Source organism: Indicator indicator, chromosome 1 (genome assembly GCF_027791375.1).
Source record: "Indicator indicator isolate 239-I01 chromosome 1, UM_Iind_1.1, whole genome shotgun sequence".
Lineage (NCBI taxonomy): Eukaryota > Metazoa > Chordata > Aves > Piciformes > Indicatoridae > Indicator > Indicator indicator.
Window position 1 is genome coordinate 130,494,983 of NC_072010.1, and position 14,660 is coordinate 130,509,642.

The following is a 14,660-nucleotide window of genomic DNA, read 5'->3' on the forward strand; positions in this document are numbered from 1 at the left end:
CCTCCAACATGGCGAGCAAGGAAGGTAGGAGACCCCTCTTTCCCCGTCCGTCTCCCCGGCCGGGCGCTGCGGTGAGGATGTATGCCCCTGGCAGCTCGCAGAGGCGCGCATGGCCTAGAGGGGCTGCGGCCCTGCTGCCTTCCTCTCCGGGGAGCTTCCGACGGGGTGGCAGCCAGGGTGGGGCCGTTGCAGTTATTCTCCCGCCGGCCGCCCCTGAGGGCGCCTCGGCCCCCCGCATGTCCTGCCCTTCCCCTTTCGCTGGTATTGCCCTGGCCCGTGGCGGTACCACCCCTCCCCGCCGCCCCTCCGCGCCCCGGCTCGGCGGCAGAGGTTCACCTCTGTCCTTTTTCCGCAGTGCTGGAGGACACGGTGGAAGAGCGTGTCATCAGCGAAGAGTACAAGATCTGGAAGAAAAACACCCCCTTCTTGTACGACCTGGTGATGACACATGCCCTGGAGTGGCCCAGCCTCACCGTGCAGTGGCTGCCAGATATCACCAGGTGAGAGAAAGGAAAAGACGCCTTGGAAGGTGCCAGGTAGGCACAGGGCTCAGTTACCGATTTTCCTTAGCTCGCAAAGCAGGAGCTGAGGCTGGGTGCAGTTGCTTGTTCCACTGCTCTTTTTGCTGGCCATGTCTGCTTAAGTAACTTGAGATAAAAACCACGCAAGATGAGAATAATGCCGGTTGGGCTCCTTTGTGAGCTTGTCACACAACTTCAAAAGCCCTTCAGGTATGCAGAAGCTTTGGGGAAAATGCCACAACTTGATGCTTTGCAGAACTCTAGTTTAGCCTAGCAGAAGGTGACCTGAGGTGTTGGGGGAGAAATCTTTCTCAATTTATTGATTGATAAATAAGAGACTTAATACTCTCCTATAGTTAATTCTGATCAGAGAAATCTTTTCTGCTCAAGACTGCCTTTTTTCTTCATGTGCACTACAGATTACTGTTCTGTCAAAGCTATAGTATCTGTCTCTTATGGTTTTTTGGTTGTTTGTCTTAGGTCCAGACTTTTTTAAAAGGATATTGTTCTAAGACTAGTGATTCATGGCATGGTTCTGTCCCTGACTCACTGTTGATCTCACATCTTTTAATTTTCCTTATTCTTCCAGTTCCCCTTGAAAATTGTGGGCTAACTGGTTTAGTTCTTAAGGAATACTGAAGACAGAGAAAGATTCTGTTCTACATATATTATAAATCTCAGAACTACAGGGGCACTGAAGTAGTGGACAAGGACTGGCTCCCTCATGGTGTTGCAGCCTGGGTACAGCTAGGTTTTAAAACAGCTGATCTGTAAAGTTCATGCCATAATCAGAGGATGGTCTCCTTCCTCTTTCAGATTCCACCTTGGATATGTGATGTTATGTTTGGTGGTTAGATGACCACTTCCTTTTGAACGTGTGGGGAAGGTGGTGTGAGAGGTGTGAGCCAGGTAGTTATGGCATGGAGAGAGTAAAGTGGGAAGGTGAGGGTGTGGAGCCTTGATCAGGAACACTTCTGCTTGCCTCATGTTTTGCAGATTTGACTTAATATTCAGTTTAAAACCTGGTATTGCCAGTGTCAAAATATGTAAAGTCATTTAAAGGCAAGGACTGTCTCTTTATATGGCACCTGACATGATGGGACATCTGTTCCTGATGCAAGTAAGTGCCCTATGCATTCTGTGTGTTGGGATTTTCTTGTTTTGTATTTTCCTTTCCCTGTCCAAATGTTTGATGATGCTTTGGAAATGGTATAGTAACAGCTGCAGTAGTTTGATTGCCCCACTGGTTCCTCCTTGCTTGGATCCAGGCAGCACCATTAGCTTCTTACTTTCAGGAATGCAGAGTTTGCTTGTGGTTTATTGTTCAGTTTTTCCCTTTTAGAGAGAAATGGCACTGTCCATCCAGTCTTTCACTTCTTACTCAATGTTGCATTGAACAGCCAGGAGAGAAATATGGTTCTAGGACTTGTGCAGTGTTTAAAAATTAGCTTCTGAAATGACATAATAACTGGGAAAAGCTGAAAATAATAACTGGGAAAAGCTTAAAAAATAAATTGCTGCTTGTCCCCAGCATTTGTGTTGTATAGAAAGTTGTATTGATTGTTTTCTAAATCACTACTGTGCTAGGGGAATTAAAGACAGAAGTAGTTATTAGTGTCACCTTTAACTCCTGTTTGTAGTTGTCCTGTGACTTGCATTGTCACTCTCTAGCCTCGCTGGATGTGCCCTAGGCTTGCTTGTGTCACAGCCTTGTTCACTTTATTGCACAAGGACAGGATCTTTGCACAGGTCTCTCCTTTCTAGCTCTCTGAGAAGGTTTGGATCTTGACTATTATTGCTGCTGGCTATCAAAGTTGTGAGCACTCAGCTGTCCTCCCTGCTTTGTTGTCGTGACAGGCCGGAGGGGAAGGATTACGCGCTGCACTGGCTGGTCTTGGGCACACACACCTCTGACGAGCAGAACCACCTGGTGGTTGCAAGAGTCCAGATCCCCAATGATGACCAGTTTGATGCTTCTCAGTATGACAGTGAGAAAGGAGGTGGGCAATGCATGCCATCTGGAGAGAACACATTAGCAGTAGCATTGATAAATGTCCTGTCTAATGGTAGTCTGATTTGCTGTTAAATGCTGAAGCTGACGCTTACCAGTTTGTGCCAACTCTAGGTCATGAATACTGACTGAAAGAGGGTACTTCATACATCATCTGGAACATTATGTCCAGGTCTGGGCCCCTCAGCTCAAGAAGGACCTCAGGGAACTGCTGGAGAGAGTCCATGGCAGAGCCCCCAAGCTGCTGCAGGCAGTGGAAGATCTCCCTGTGAGGCCAGGCTGAGGGAGCTGGGGCTTGGAGCAGAGGAGCCTGAGGGCTGCCCTCAGTGCTGGGGAGAAAGATGTGCAGGGCAGTGTGGGGAGGACAGAGCCAGGCTCTGCTCAGGGCTGGCCAAGGCCAGCACAAGGGGCACTGGGTGCCAGCTGGAGCAGAGGAGGTGCCAGGGCAAGAGAAGGGAAAGCTTTTTGCCTGTGAGGGTGGCAGAGGGCTGGAGCAGGCTGCCCAGAGAGGTTGTGGAGTCTCCTTGTCTGGAGCCATTGCAAAGCCCCCTGGCTGTGTTCCTGTGTGAGCTGCCCTGGGTGCTGCTGCTCTGGCAGCGGGCTTGCACTGGATGCTCTCTGGAAGTCCCTTCCAACCCCTGACATTCTGTGATTTCAGAATAATTCAGGTGACATTATGATGCACAATCCCTTCTAGCATTTCTACCAGCTCTCTGTTGTTTTGGTGCAAACCAATATTCTTCACCTCCCTTAAATACAAAGTCAGAGCTTCAGGATTCAAATTTCCAAGGATTAGTACTCTTGTGCCACATGCTGCTAGTCTTCCTTGTCTGGATTGTATTATAAATGCTTGTCACTGATGCTTGGAGTGAGGGAGATGCATGAAGTGCTGCTTCCTCTGTCTGAAACAACTGATGTGACAAACTGACCTTGTTCTGACCAATGCAGAGTTCGGTGGCTTTGGATCTGTGACTGGCAAAATCGAAACAGAGATTAAGATCAACCACGAAGGGGAAGTGAACCGTGCTCGGTACATGCCACAGAACCCCTGCATCATTGCTACAAAGACACCCGCTGCTGATGTCTTGGTGTTTGACTACACCAAACATCCTCCAAAACCAGGTAGGTTACCTTCTTTGAAGCTGAAGTCTTCTTGTTGAAGGGTACATTTGTGCTTGATTGCAGTTAGGAGAGTTGAAGAGCCCTGAAATCCAGGAAGGCCCAGACTTCGCTGACTTTTAACTGCCTGGTTATGATCACATCCTAAGCAGCACTTTCCTGTGAAGCTGGTGTTTGAAATTCCATTACTGCAATGGAGACAAAGTTCTTGACTGATAGTGATGCTTCTCTGGATTGATGTGCAAGATGAAGCTAAATGGAAGGAATTTCCTCTCTTGCAGACCCGAGTGGAGAGTGTAATCCTGACCTGAGATTAAGAGGCCACCAGAAAGAAGGCTATGGCTTATCATGGAACTCCAATTTGAGTGGACATCTTCTCAGTGCATCAGATGATCATGTAAAAGCCACATCCTTACCCCTAGTGAAAAAAAAAACAAAACCAAACCAAAAGAGTGAAGCAAAAAAACCCAAAATCCAACCCCCTCCTAATTTATGCTGTAACAGATAATTAAAGAACTAAAGAGTTCTTGTAGCTCTATTTTGTCATATGGGGAAGCTCTCACATATTTCCAGAGGCTGTCAATTGACTTCAGACTGTAATCAAGAAGCAGTTCTTTAACATCCTTGATAAGAACAGAATATCTTTAGAGTTGTCTGTTGAAAGCAATGATTGCATAATAACCCTTTAAGCAGGCCTGGGTCTGAGCCCGTAAATTAGCAAGGCTCTCAAGGATCAGCTGAAGTGAGGGCTTACAAATTTGTGATCTTTAAAAGCATGAATTGCTTTTGTGTCCCTGCAAATAATCCTTGGGCCTCAAATGTGCACCAAACTGATGGATAACTTAGCTCCTTTCTCACTTAGGGCATACTAAGTGTTCTTTAGTTTCAGAGGGTTGCCTCTCTCTGTTTATGTGCAGGATGGGAATGTTTTTTTTTATTTCAAGGGCAACAGAGTCAGTCTGCCTAACAGCAGAATATGGCTCTTATTCGCAGACTGTGTGTTTGTGGGATATAAGTGCTGGACCAAAAGAAGGCAAAATTGTTGATGCCAAATCAATCTTCACTGGACACTCTGCAGTAGTAGAAGATGTGGCCTGGCACCTGCTCCATGAATCTCTGTTTGGATCTGTGGCCGATGATCAGAAGCTTATGATGTAAGTTGGGGTTAAGTAGTTTCTGGATTGTGCCTGCTATATGCTGGCAATGGACCAGTCCAGAGCACTCAAATCAGAAAAACCTGAATTGTGGCATGGTCTAAAGTAGCTCTTCAGAGTAATCAACTCTAGTAATGCTGCAGAGTCTCTGAAATCTGCACATCATTTAATGTGTTCACATCACTGAAATTAAGTTATAACTATAAGCTTCTTGCTGCAAACTGCTCCTCACTACAGACACAATCCTGAAAGGCTTTGAGACAGACTCATGCTTTCATGGATTCATAGAATGGGGTGGGTTGGAAGGGACCTTAAACATCATCCAGTCCCAACCCCCTACCATGGGCAGGGACACCTCCCACCAGCCCAGGTTGCTCAAGGCCTCATCCAGCCTAGCCTTGAACACCTCCAGGGAGGAGGCATCCACAGCCTCCCTGGGCAGCCTGTTCCAGAGTCTCACCACCCTCCCACTAAAGAATTTCTTCTTACTCTCCAGTCTCAATCTGCCCTCCTCGAGCCTCAACCCATTCCCTCTAAGAATACAAACTGTAGCTTCAGACTTAGGTTGAGTAATGATGTAGGCTGTTAAACTAATGTGTAGTGTTGTGAGAAACAACCTCCCGTAAAAAGTTGTTTGTTGACTCTGCTTCCTGCCACTCACCAGCTGGGACACCAGATCTAACACCACATCCAAGCCAAGTCATTCAGTAGATGCTCATACAGCTGAGGTCAACTGTCTGTCCTTCAACCCTTACAGTGAGTTCATTCTAGCAACTGGTTCTGCTGACAAGGTATTTACTTGGGTCTGCTTTGCACTGAGAAGTATTTCAGGTGCCAGTTGTGTGGCCAGCACGGTAAAAATGATTTCTTGTTCCTTTCCCAGACCGTGGCTCTCTGGGATCTTCGGAATCTAAAACTGAAACTCCATTCTTTTGAGTCTCATAAAGATGAAATCTTTCAGGTGGGTGAAACTCCCCTCTAGCAAAGTCTGTAAGAACACTAAGCAAGACAAGAATATGTGGATTGTCCTCTGGTGAGAAACCACAAGAAATAAGTCTGTTAAATGTGAAATAACAAATTTTGGTTCAACAAATAGAGACACAGAGTTTCCCCGCTTGACTCTGAAGCAAGTAGTCCACCACTTTTTTCCAAATATCTGACTGAGAGGGGATTTAATATATATTTATAAATATCTGAGGGCTGGGAGTCAAGAGGGAGGGGACAGGCTCTGCTCAGTTGCACCCTGGGATAGGACAAGGGGCAGTGGGTATAATCTCCAGCACAGGGAGGTTCCACCTCAACAGGAGGAGGAACTTCTTCAGGGTGAGGGTCACAGAGCACTGGAACAGGCTGCCCACAGAGGTTGTGGAGTCTCCTCTGAAGGCTTTCAAGACCCATCTGGATGTGTTCCTGTGTGACCTGTGCTGAATTCTATGCTCCTGCTCTGGCAGGGGGGTTGGACTGGATGGTCTTTGGAGGTCCCTTCCAACCCCTAACCTCCTGTGAACTTACTACTAAAAAGATAGTGTGAGGTTTCAACTACCTTCAGTGCAGGTAGAAGGTTCCTTTAAATGTCCTGCTGTGGAATAACTTGGGTTCAGATCTAATCTTGTGAACTCTCCCTATTCAGTAGGTGCAAAGATGTGAATTTTAGACAATGGAATTCCATGATACAATCACTCTGTAACAGTGGCTGTTCACTCTCAGAAATCCTTCAAAGCACTCTGTTGAGCTCTAGGACCTCCTTTCTGCTGGGAGCAAATGAAGTGCTGAGTGTAACTGCTGAGGATCAGTGTACAGGTGCTGGCTGCTAGGGCTCCAGCTCAGGAGGCAGTAGCTGTGTGTGTTTCTGTGCAGGTCCATTGGTCTCCTCACAACGAAACAATCCTTGCGTCCAGTGGCACTGATCGGCGGCTGAACGTGTGGGACCTGAGGTGAGCACCGTTTCCTTGGGGTGGATCAAGAGCTGGTAACTACACCAGGCTGCACCCTGCCTATGGGGGAGCCCTGCTGTGTGCTCTTCCCTGCCCCTCCTTGCCTGCTGAAGCCAGACCTGGTCTTGTGAGTACATAGCAGCACAGGCTGTGTGTAACATTCACAGAATCACAGAAACATTCAGGTTGGAACAGCCCCTCAGGACCCCCAAGTCCAACCATTAACCCTACCCTGCAAGGCTCACCCCTAAAACATAGCCCCAAGCACCACATCCAAACCACCTTGAATCACATCCAGCCTTGGGGACTCCACTACCTCCCTGGGTAGCCTCTGCCAATGCCTGACCACTCTTGCTGGGAAAAACTTCTTCCTAACATCCAGTCTAAACCTACCCAGTGGCAGCTTCAGGCCATTCCCTCTTGTTCTATCACTAATCACCTGTGAGAAGAGACCAGCAGCAGCCTCTCTACAACCTCCTTTCAGGTTGCAGCATTGCTTCTCTGGGAGGATTTCCTGCTGCTCGGTTTGTGTTGTCCTTTGCTTCCACGTGCCTCAAAGGTCAGGCTCTGTTTCCCTGAGGAGAATAGCAAACAGTTTGTGTTTTCTGCTGGAGGCTTGGAGTTATTCCACAGTAGGAAAAACAAAAAACAAGCAACAAACCACTGGCAAAAGCAAATACTGGAAACAAAGGCTAGGAACTGGGAATTCTTTCAGTGTAGTGGTCCTGTTGCTGGGAAGTCCAAATGGTAGTAACTGCTGATCTCTCTCACAAAACACTGTTGACTGCCAGTGCAGTGGTAGATAATCAACCTGCCTGCACTAGTGTCTGGTCATTGGAGCATGGCAGCACTGATCTTTCCAAGACAGGGATTTCACCTGGAAAGGGTGGACCAGGTGATCCCTGAGGTCCCTCCCAAGCTGGCATTCTAGGACCTGTTAAACTAAGCTATATGATGCAATTTTCTCATTCTTAATAAATGTATAAACTGCTTTCTTACAGTAAAATTGGAGAAGAGCAGTCTGCAGAGGATGCAGAAGATGGCCCTCCTGAGCTGCTGGTATGTTTTTTTTTGTCAGGGTTTGACAGGTGCTGTGAGGCCTTTTGGCTGTGCTGCTGAAGCTGCAGTAGTTACATCTTTTCACCTCCCCATTTCCCATCCGTTGCTCTAACTTGCAGTAGGCTGCTTCTGTTCAGTTCCAAAGGCAGTGGTGTTTGGAAAATGGTCCTGATCACCATTTACACATCTTTAGTGTTGAACGTACTGACAGTTTGGCCACAGCATCAGAGAAGGGGTTGGGAAGCACCTCCAGGGGCCACCAGGGCACATTGCTGTCCCATGCAGAACTTGCTGCCCACCAGCACTCCAAGGTCTTTCAGCATGGAGCTGCTTTCCAGCAGGACAACCCCCAACCTGTCCTGGTGCCTGATGCAGGGCTCTGCCCTTGTCCTTATTGAACTTCATGAGGTTCTCCTTTCCCCAGCTCTCTGCCTGTCCAGATCCCTTTGGATGGCAGCACAGCCTGATGGGTGTCTGCAACCCTCCCAGTTTAGTATCATCAGCAAACTGGCTGAGGAGCCACTCAATCCTCTCACCCAGGTCATTGATGAAGATGATACTGAACAAAATCGAGGAACAGCACTGGCCACACCACAGTGAATGTTCTGTGCTGGTTCACACCTCCCTTCTTGGTGTCTCTGCTGTCAGTCCCTATTAGGAGGTTTTTTATTTCATGTAGCCATCACATGATGAATTCAACTGCTGAATCCTGGGTTTGAACAGATTTCTCTGCAGGAAGGAAATGTTTTACTGAGGTTTGTGGGTGTTTTTATTTTAACAGTTTATCCATGGAGGACACACTGCCAAAATTTCAGACTTCAGCTGGAATCCTAATGAGCCTTGGGTCATCTGTTCTGTGTCAGAGGACAACATCATGCAGATCTGGCAAATGGTGAGTGGCACAACAGCTCTCCAGCTGCTCTGAAGTCTGGTGCATAAATGAAACTGAACTGGTTTGGCTATAGGGCAGCTTCTGCATTCAATGGCTGCAGCAGTCTGTCCCCTGCATTTCTGACACTTTTTGATTGGAGAGTTAAGACTTTCAGAAGGAAAACAAAGGCTAAACCAACCTGGGTCAAGGTAACTGCAGACTAATCCTTCAACTCCCAGGTCATAGCTACTGCTTAGGAGTAAATGAGACAGCCACAAACTCATTTCCAAAGCAGCCAAGACTTACTCTCCCCCTCACCTGCACGCTGACTCTGAAGCCCAGTGCCTCTTAACTCTCCAGTTAGTTGATATTCTTTTATATTACTGCAATTTGCTCAATCATAAATGTGAAATGAACTCATCTGGGGAGAATTTCAGTTAAAAAGAGATCCAACAGACTTAAACATGCATCACAGGTCAGGCTTTTGGGGTTTAATACCTGTTCCTTACCTTCTTTTGTGTGTTCAGGCTGAGGCTGAACTGAGTCCAAATGAAATGTTCATGGTTAAATGGTTACTGCTGAAGTAAAAGCAGGGTGAGAAACCAACTGCTGAAGTATAGCCACTGTGTGCAGCTCCCTAGAAATGGCTGGGAGAGGCTCTCTTGAAGGGGAGAGGATGATGTCTGTGCCTTTTTGGTAGTGCCAGGGTCTTTCTCTGTGAGGTAGAGAAGATTGCAAACAATTAATGCTTACCACTTGTAATTACATTTCGTGTCTTCAGGCAGAAAACATTTACAATGATGAAGATCCAGACATAGCAGCAGCTGAACTGGAGGGTCAAGGAACATAACTTTTCTTCCTTAAGGAGACACTGGGTGTGACATAATAAGTATAATATTATTTGACTACTGTATATGTTTAAAAATATAAGTAAGTGCCCCTAAAAAAAATACCCCAAAAACCCCAAACCATAAACCAAGCACTGGGCAGAAGGTTTCCATCAAACTGAGAATTTATCAGGCATAAAAGAGTCAAGTTGTCATGGGATAGCCTTTATAATGTGGGCACTTGGAGCTGTTGTGTAGCTTGTAGGGAAAGGAAGGATGAACTTTATGTCTATATTTCTAAGCAGCCTTAGTGGCTTCCTGTAAATAGAAGAGTCAAATCCTTACTCTTCCCACACAGAAAGTGCCCCAACCCCCCAAGTTTTTATTAATATGTAAAAAGAAAAAAAAAATCTTTTCACTTTTACACAACACTTTTGGATTGGCTTTGCATAAATAAAATTTATTAAAGAAAAGGTTTCTTGTGCTTCGTTTACATTGCTAGAAGGTGAATGGTTCCTTGCCTGAATGGAATTCCGTTTCTGCTTGGTCATCAACCTCTGTAGTTCTTGGTTCATAACTTACCCTGCAATTAAAGCTGGATGGAGATGAGAGCTGTTTTGACGTACAAAACTTGGGACTAGATAACTCAAGCCCTTCACAACCAGGCTGTTAGGGGAGTATGTGGGGAAGACCAAGCAGGCTCCTGTAAAGCTGAGTCTGAGCCCTGAGCAGACTGCAGGAACTGCTGAGCTGGGGTTTGGCTCTGGGTGGGTGTTGTTTTGGGTGGCCCTGGGGGGTTTGGAGTGGTGGTGGAAGCACCGTGCTTTAACCTCCTCTTGCCTTAGGTGCTGCCAGGGTAGCCAAGCAGGTGGCTGTTTAAAACCCGTTAACAAATCCAAGACAAACATGACTGGCTCCTAAAGCCCTGGCTGAGTGGAAAGCTGGAGAATGCATATTGATCAGGACTCTACAGAGCAGTTGGGGAGCAGCCTGGGAGCTGTCAGGGCAGACTAAGTTGGTGTCCAGTTGAGGATAGGAAAAATGTGAGGTTTTTAAGTGCTGCAAACACTACTAGAGGAGGTGCCAGAGGAACAGAAGGGAAAACCTTTTCCCTCTGAGGGTGGCAGAGGGCTGGAGCAGGCTGCCCAGAGAGGTTGTGGAGTCTCCTTGTCTGGAGCCATTGCAAAGCCCCCTGGCTGTGTTCCTGTGTGAGCTGCCCTGGGTGCTGCTGCTCTGGCAGGGGGTTGGATGGATGCTCTCTGGAGGTCCCTTCCAACCCCTCACACTCTGTGATTCTACTTCCCTTAATGCATCTCTTGCTCTCTCTGCTTGAACATTTAACCTGCAGTGGAGGATGTCCCTGCTGACTGCAGGGGGATTGGTCTGGATGACCTTTGGAGATCTCTTCCAAACCAGACCATTCCCTCATCTGACAAAGTCTCAGTAGGTGTGAGCAGGTCAGCAGCTTGTCCTGCCTCACAGGAAGAGCTCTGCAGTGATCTCCATGGGGGCCTCGGGCTGCCCTGGGAGCTAATTTAACATGCAAGTGACAGCCAATGAGAAGCACTAAAGGCACTGAACTCAGGGATGGGTTTGGTCAGGTCCTGCTTCCCTTTGACGTTTGTTCTGACAGATGCAGCTCTTGAAAAGTAGGAAGTAGAGAGGTCAAGGGCCTGGCTGTCAATGGGAAAAATAAAAGTGCTTCCCAGAGAGCGTGGTGGTGGCTGTAGGCTGTTACACAACCCCTGCTGCTGCCCTTGACAGAGTCCTGCTGCCTGCTTGCACGGTGCAGCTCAGCCCTAGGCAGGGGCAGTGCCAGCAGCAGGATGCTATGCTGCAGCACCAGCACAAAGACACCATGGTCCCCCTCAGCCCCTCCCCAGCACCCTGGCCTAGTGGGAGATGTCCCTGCCCATGGCAGGGGGTTGGAACCAGATGATCTTCAAGGTCCCTTCCAACCTAAACCATTATAGTGGAATTTAAAGCTAAAACCCAAAAGCAGCCATAAAGCAATGAACCCAGAGGCTGCTGCCCTTCCTTCTCAAGGAAGCTGTGAGAATTCAGCACCTACCTTTCTCAGGAGCTGCTGCCAGCAGTGCAGACATTGCAGCCACACAGAAGGTAATTTGCAGTGGAAGGCTGCCAGGTGAGGCTGATTTCCTCCTGTGTTCCCAGCACCCACCTACTTGATGCCACTTCTCAGCACCAAGGCTGCCTTCTCTCTCCAAAGCTTTCAGCTTGCACCTAGGGAGTTTAAATTCTTTCCTCTCTGTCCTGAAATAAAACACAAAGGGCAGGGGAATGATAAATCACATTTTAGAGTTGCAATTTCATTTCTGGAGCCCAGGGTTCCTGGATAAAAATCTTCATCAGTGCCACCTCACCAACCACTTGAGTGCTTCAGAGCTGCACATCACAGGTCTGTTCCTCTAAGAACCTGCTGGTTTGCACCACCAACTCCTCTGAATGTCACCTTGAGAAACAGAAATATTCATGAGCAGAGTAGCAAGGGGTTAACAGATACTGAATGTTCCAGAAGACGGGGGCACGAACCAGCAAGGGGCCCTGGCAGCATGGCCAGAGATGGAGAGAAGGGATCCTGCCCTCTGCTCTCTCTGCTCGGGGGAGACCTCTCCTGCAGGGCTGTGTCCAGATTTGGAGCCCTCAGCATACAAAGGACATGGACCTGGTGGAGAAGGTCCAGAGGAGGGACACCAAGATGATCAAAGGGCTGAGGGAGCTGGGGTTGTTCAACCTGCAGAAGAGAAGGCTCCAGGCACACCTCAGAGCAGCCTGCCAGGACCTGAAGGGGCTCCACGAAGGCTGCAGAGGGACTGTGCCCAAAGGGCTGCACGGACAGGAGCAGGGACAAAGGTTTGAAATGAGAGCAGAGCAGATTGAGATTGGATGTGAGGAACAAATTGTGCAGCAGGAGGCTGCTGCAACTCTGCAAGAGGTTGGCCAGGGAGGGAGCTGAGGCCCCATGGCTGGAGATGTTGAAGGGGAGGCTGGAGGAGGCTGTGAGCAACCTGCTCTAATGGGGGGATGTCTCTGCTGAGTGCAGGGGGTTGGACTGGATGAGCTTCGGGGATCCCTTCCAACCCAGACCTTTCCATGGCATTTTTTCCAAACTGAAACTAGACTCTAATACAACAAAAAGCACTCTGGAAGGAAGTGAAATGCAAAGATCTCCTGAAACACAGAGGGACCTTTGGAGGTCCCTTCCAACCCAAACCACTCAGTGACTGACACAAGAGCCTGGAAGAGCAGCCCTCAGGGCATTTCACTGGCACAAAAGGCTTGCACTCCAGTTTCACAGCTTTTAATTCTCATTCTCAAGGAGTTTTCAAACAGATACAACCAGTTCAGCAGCGGCAGTTGGGAGAGACAAGCAGATGATGTGAAAGAAACACTCAGAGTCCAGTCTCTTCAGCATACTCCTTTACTTGATCTCTACAGCATCGAGTAGATAAAATCTCAGGTTCACATCAGTGAAAAAGTCTCTACAAAAATGTTCTTGAAAAGCAAAACCAAGACTGCCTCCCTGTTCATGTAGCATCTCTGGTTTTTCTCCTCATGAAAGCAGACGTGGGTTGTAAAAATAAAGCAGTGTGTTTAGCACAAACTAGATCTCTGCATCACTTTTGTGTTGTTTTTTTTTTTTTTTTTCACAGTTATTTCCATCTACAGTCCCAAAGAGGTAGATTTGCTGCAACACCTGAGAGTTGAACTGTAACATAACCAGGTGTGATGAGAGGAAGGACAAAACACCAGAGACAGCCTGAGCTCACTCACTGGGGGACAGCTACACAGCCCTGGCTCTTGCAGCACAATGCCAGGGAGCTTTTGTGCTGCTTCATCATGGTGGAGCTGTCAGTCAGGCCAGGGAGGCAGCAGCCTTCCAGGCTCAACCGCTCTGCAGCCCAGGTTAAGCATTGAGGGGAGTGGGAGAAAGGCAGTGGGAGAATTTTACTTTGAACCCCTCCTGGAGCCAGTTTGGCTGCAGCCCTGGCAGAGCTGCAGCCCCTGCAGCAGCCCTGGCAGAGCAGTGCCCAGCTCACCCCTCCTGTCAGTTGGTAATTTCTTTCCAGGATTTGTTTTTTTAAAACACTCCTTAAGCAATGACTGAAAGTAGGGCCTGGTCTCAGGAAGCAAAGCAGAGCTCCCCTTGGCCAGCCAGGTTGATATGAGTTTGTTAAGGGTAGGAAAAAGTTATCCCCATAATTCCATAATCCCAAAAAAGCCTTTTCTTGGGGGGGGTGGGGGTGGGGGGGGGGGGGTGTTCTGCTTCATTTCAAGTCAGTAACAAACATCTGTATTGCTGTTCTAAACATCTGGAACATCTCCAAAAGCCCTTGGAAAGATTCCTTGCAGCACGGTGCAGAGTTTCCCTCTTGCCTCCATACAGGAGCAGCAGGACAGAAAGAATTGGTCCAGGTACAAATGTCCAAATCATTGTACAAATAGAAAGCTGCAGCTCCTACTTTTGCCAGGGCTATGATGCAGCAGGTACAAAACTTTTCCTCAGGAAAACTGCTTCATGCTTAGTGAGAGCTGAAAACCATTCTTGTAACAACTGTTGTTTTTAAAGAGTTTGGTTCTAGAAAGCAAATTGAAAAGCAACTCTGAAATACTTTTGGTTTGTTTTTTTCCTCCCCCCAACCCCCCAAGTATTTTTTATGCCCTATGGTTTGCACCATCCCAAAGCTCTCAACTTCTTCTCATGCCTGCATTGTGCTTGCACCACAAACACAACCCCCACACCGATCCAGGAGAGAGATGCCAGCTCCCCCTTTGCTCCACACACCAGCTAAGAAACATCAGTTTTGCACAGTTCCTCTCAGTGCTAGAGCTAAAAAACATTTTTCTCAGGCCTTACAGAGCCTTCCTCTCTTTCAGAGCCAGATATATGAATTCAATGTACTCCAGGAAAAGGCTCAGTGCAGCCCCAACATTCAAGTAATTTAGCCACTGTCCTGGGCAGTGAGGGTGGGAAGCTCACTGAGAGATGTGCTTGATTCACAAACCCCCTCCCCAGTCAAGTGCAAAGGACTTTAGGTAGCACGAAAGGCTCCAGACATCTGCAGTTCCTCAAATGACAGCAATCAAAACAAGCAAGGAAGTGGATGGGAGCTACAGCAAAGGGGAGCCTGCAGCCATGCCA

The 14,660-nt window shown here is 47.9% G+C and overlaps 1 protein-coding gene across 1 annotated transcript; it reads left to right on the forward strand.

Moving 5' to 3' along the window:
- On the forward strand, positions 1-9,539 carry RBBP7 (RB binding protein 7, chromatin remodeling factor). The gene is made up of 12 exons (XM_054391682.1): positions 1-24; positions 356-500; positions 2,379-2,521; positions 3,481-3,654; positions 3,933-4,048; positions 4,645-4,805; positions 5,470-5,596; positions 5,689-5,766; positions 6,663-6,739; positions 7,741-7,798; positions 8,580-8,690; positions 9,451-9,539. Exons 1-12 carry the CDS (start codon positions 9-11, stop codon positions 9,517-9,519), a joined length of 1,275 nt encoding a protein of 424 aa, XP_054247657.1. The 5' UTR covers positions 1-8; the 3' UTR covers positions 9,520-9,539.
- Positions 9,540-14,660: the final 5,121 nt, after the last annotated feature.

What these genes read in the sequence shown, in the direction of transcription:
- RBBP7 (XM_054391682.1), top strand. An exon ending in TGGCTGCCAGATATCACCAG is followed by an intron (nt 501 to 2,378) that starts GTGAGAGAAAGG and finishes TTGTCGTGACAG; the next exon opens with GCCGGAGGGGAAGGATTACG. An exon ending in CAACTGGTTCTGCTGACAAG is followed by an intron (nt 5,597 to 5,688) that starts GTATTTACTTGG and finishes TTCCTTTCCCAG; the next exon opens with ACCGTGGCTCTCTGGGATCT.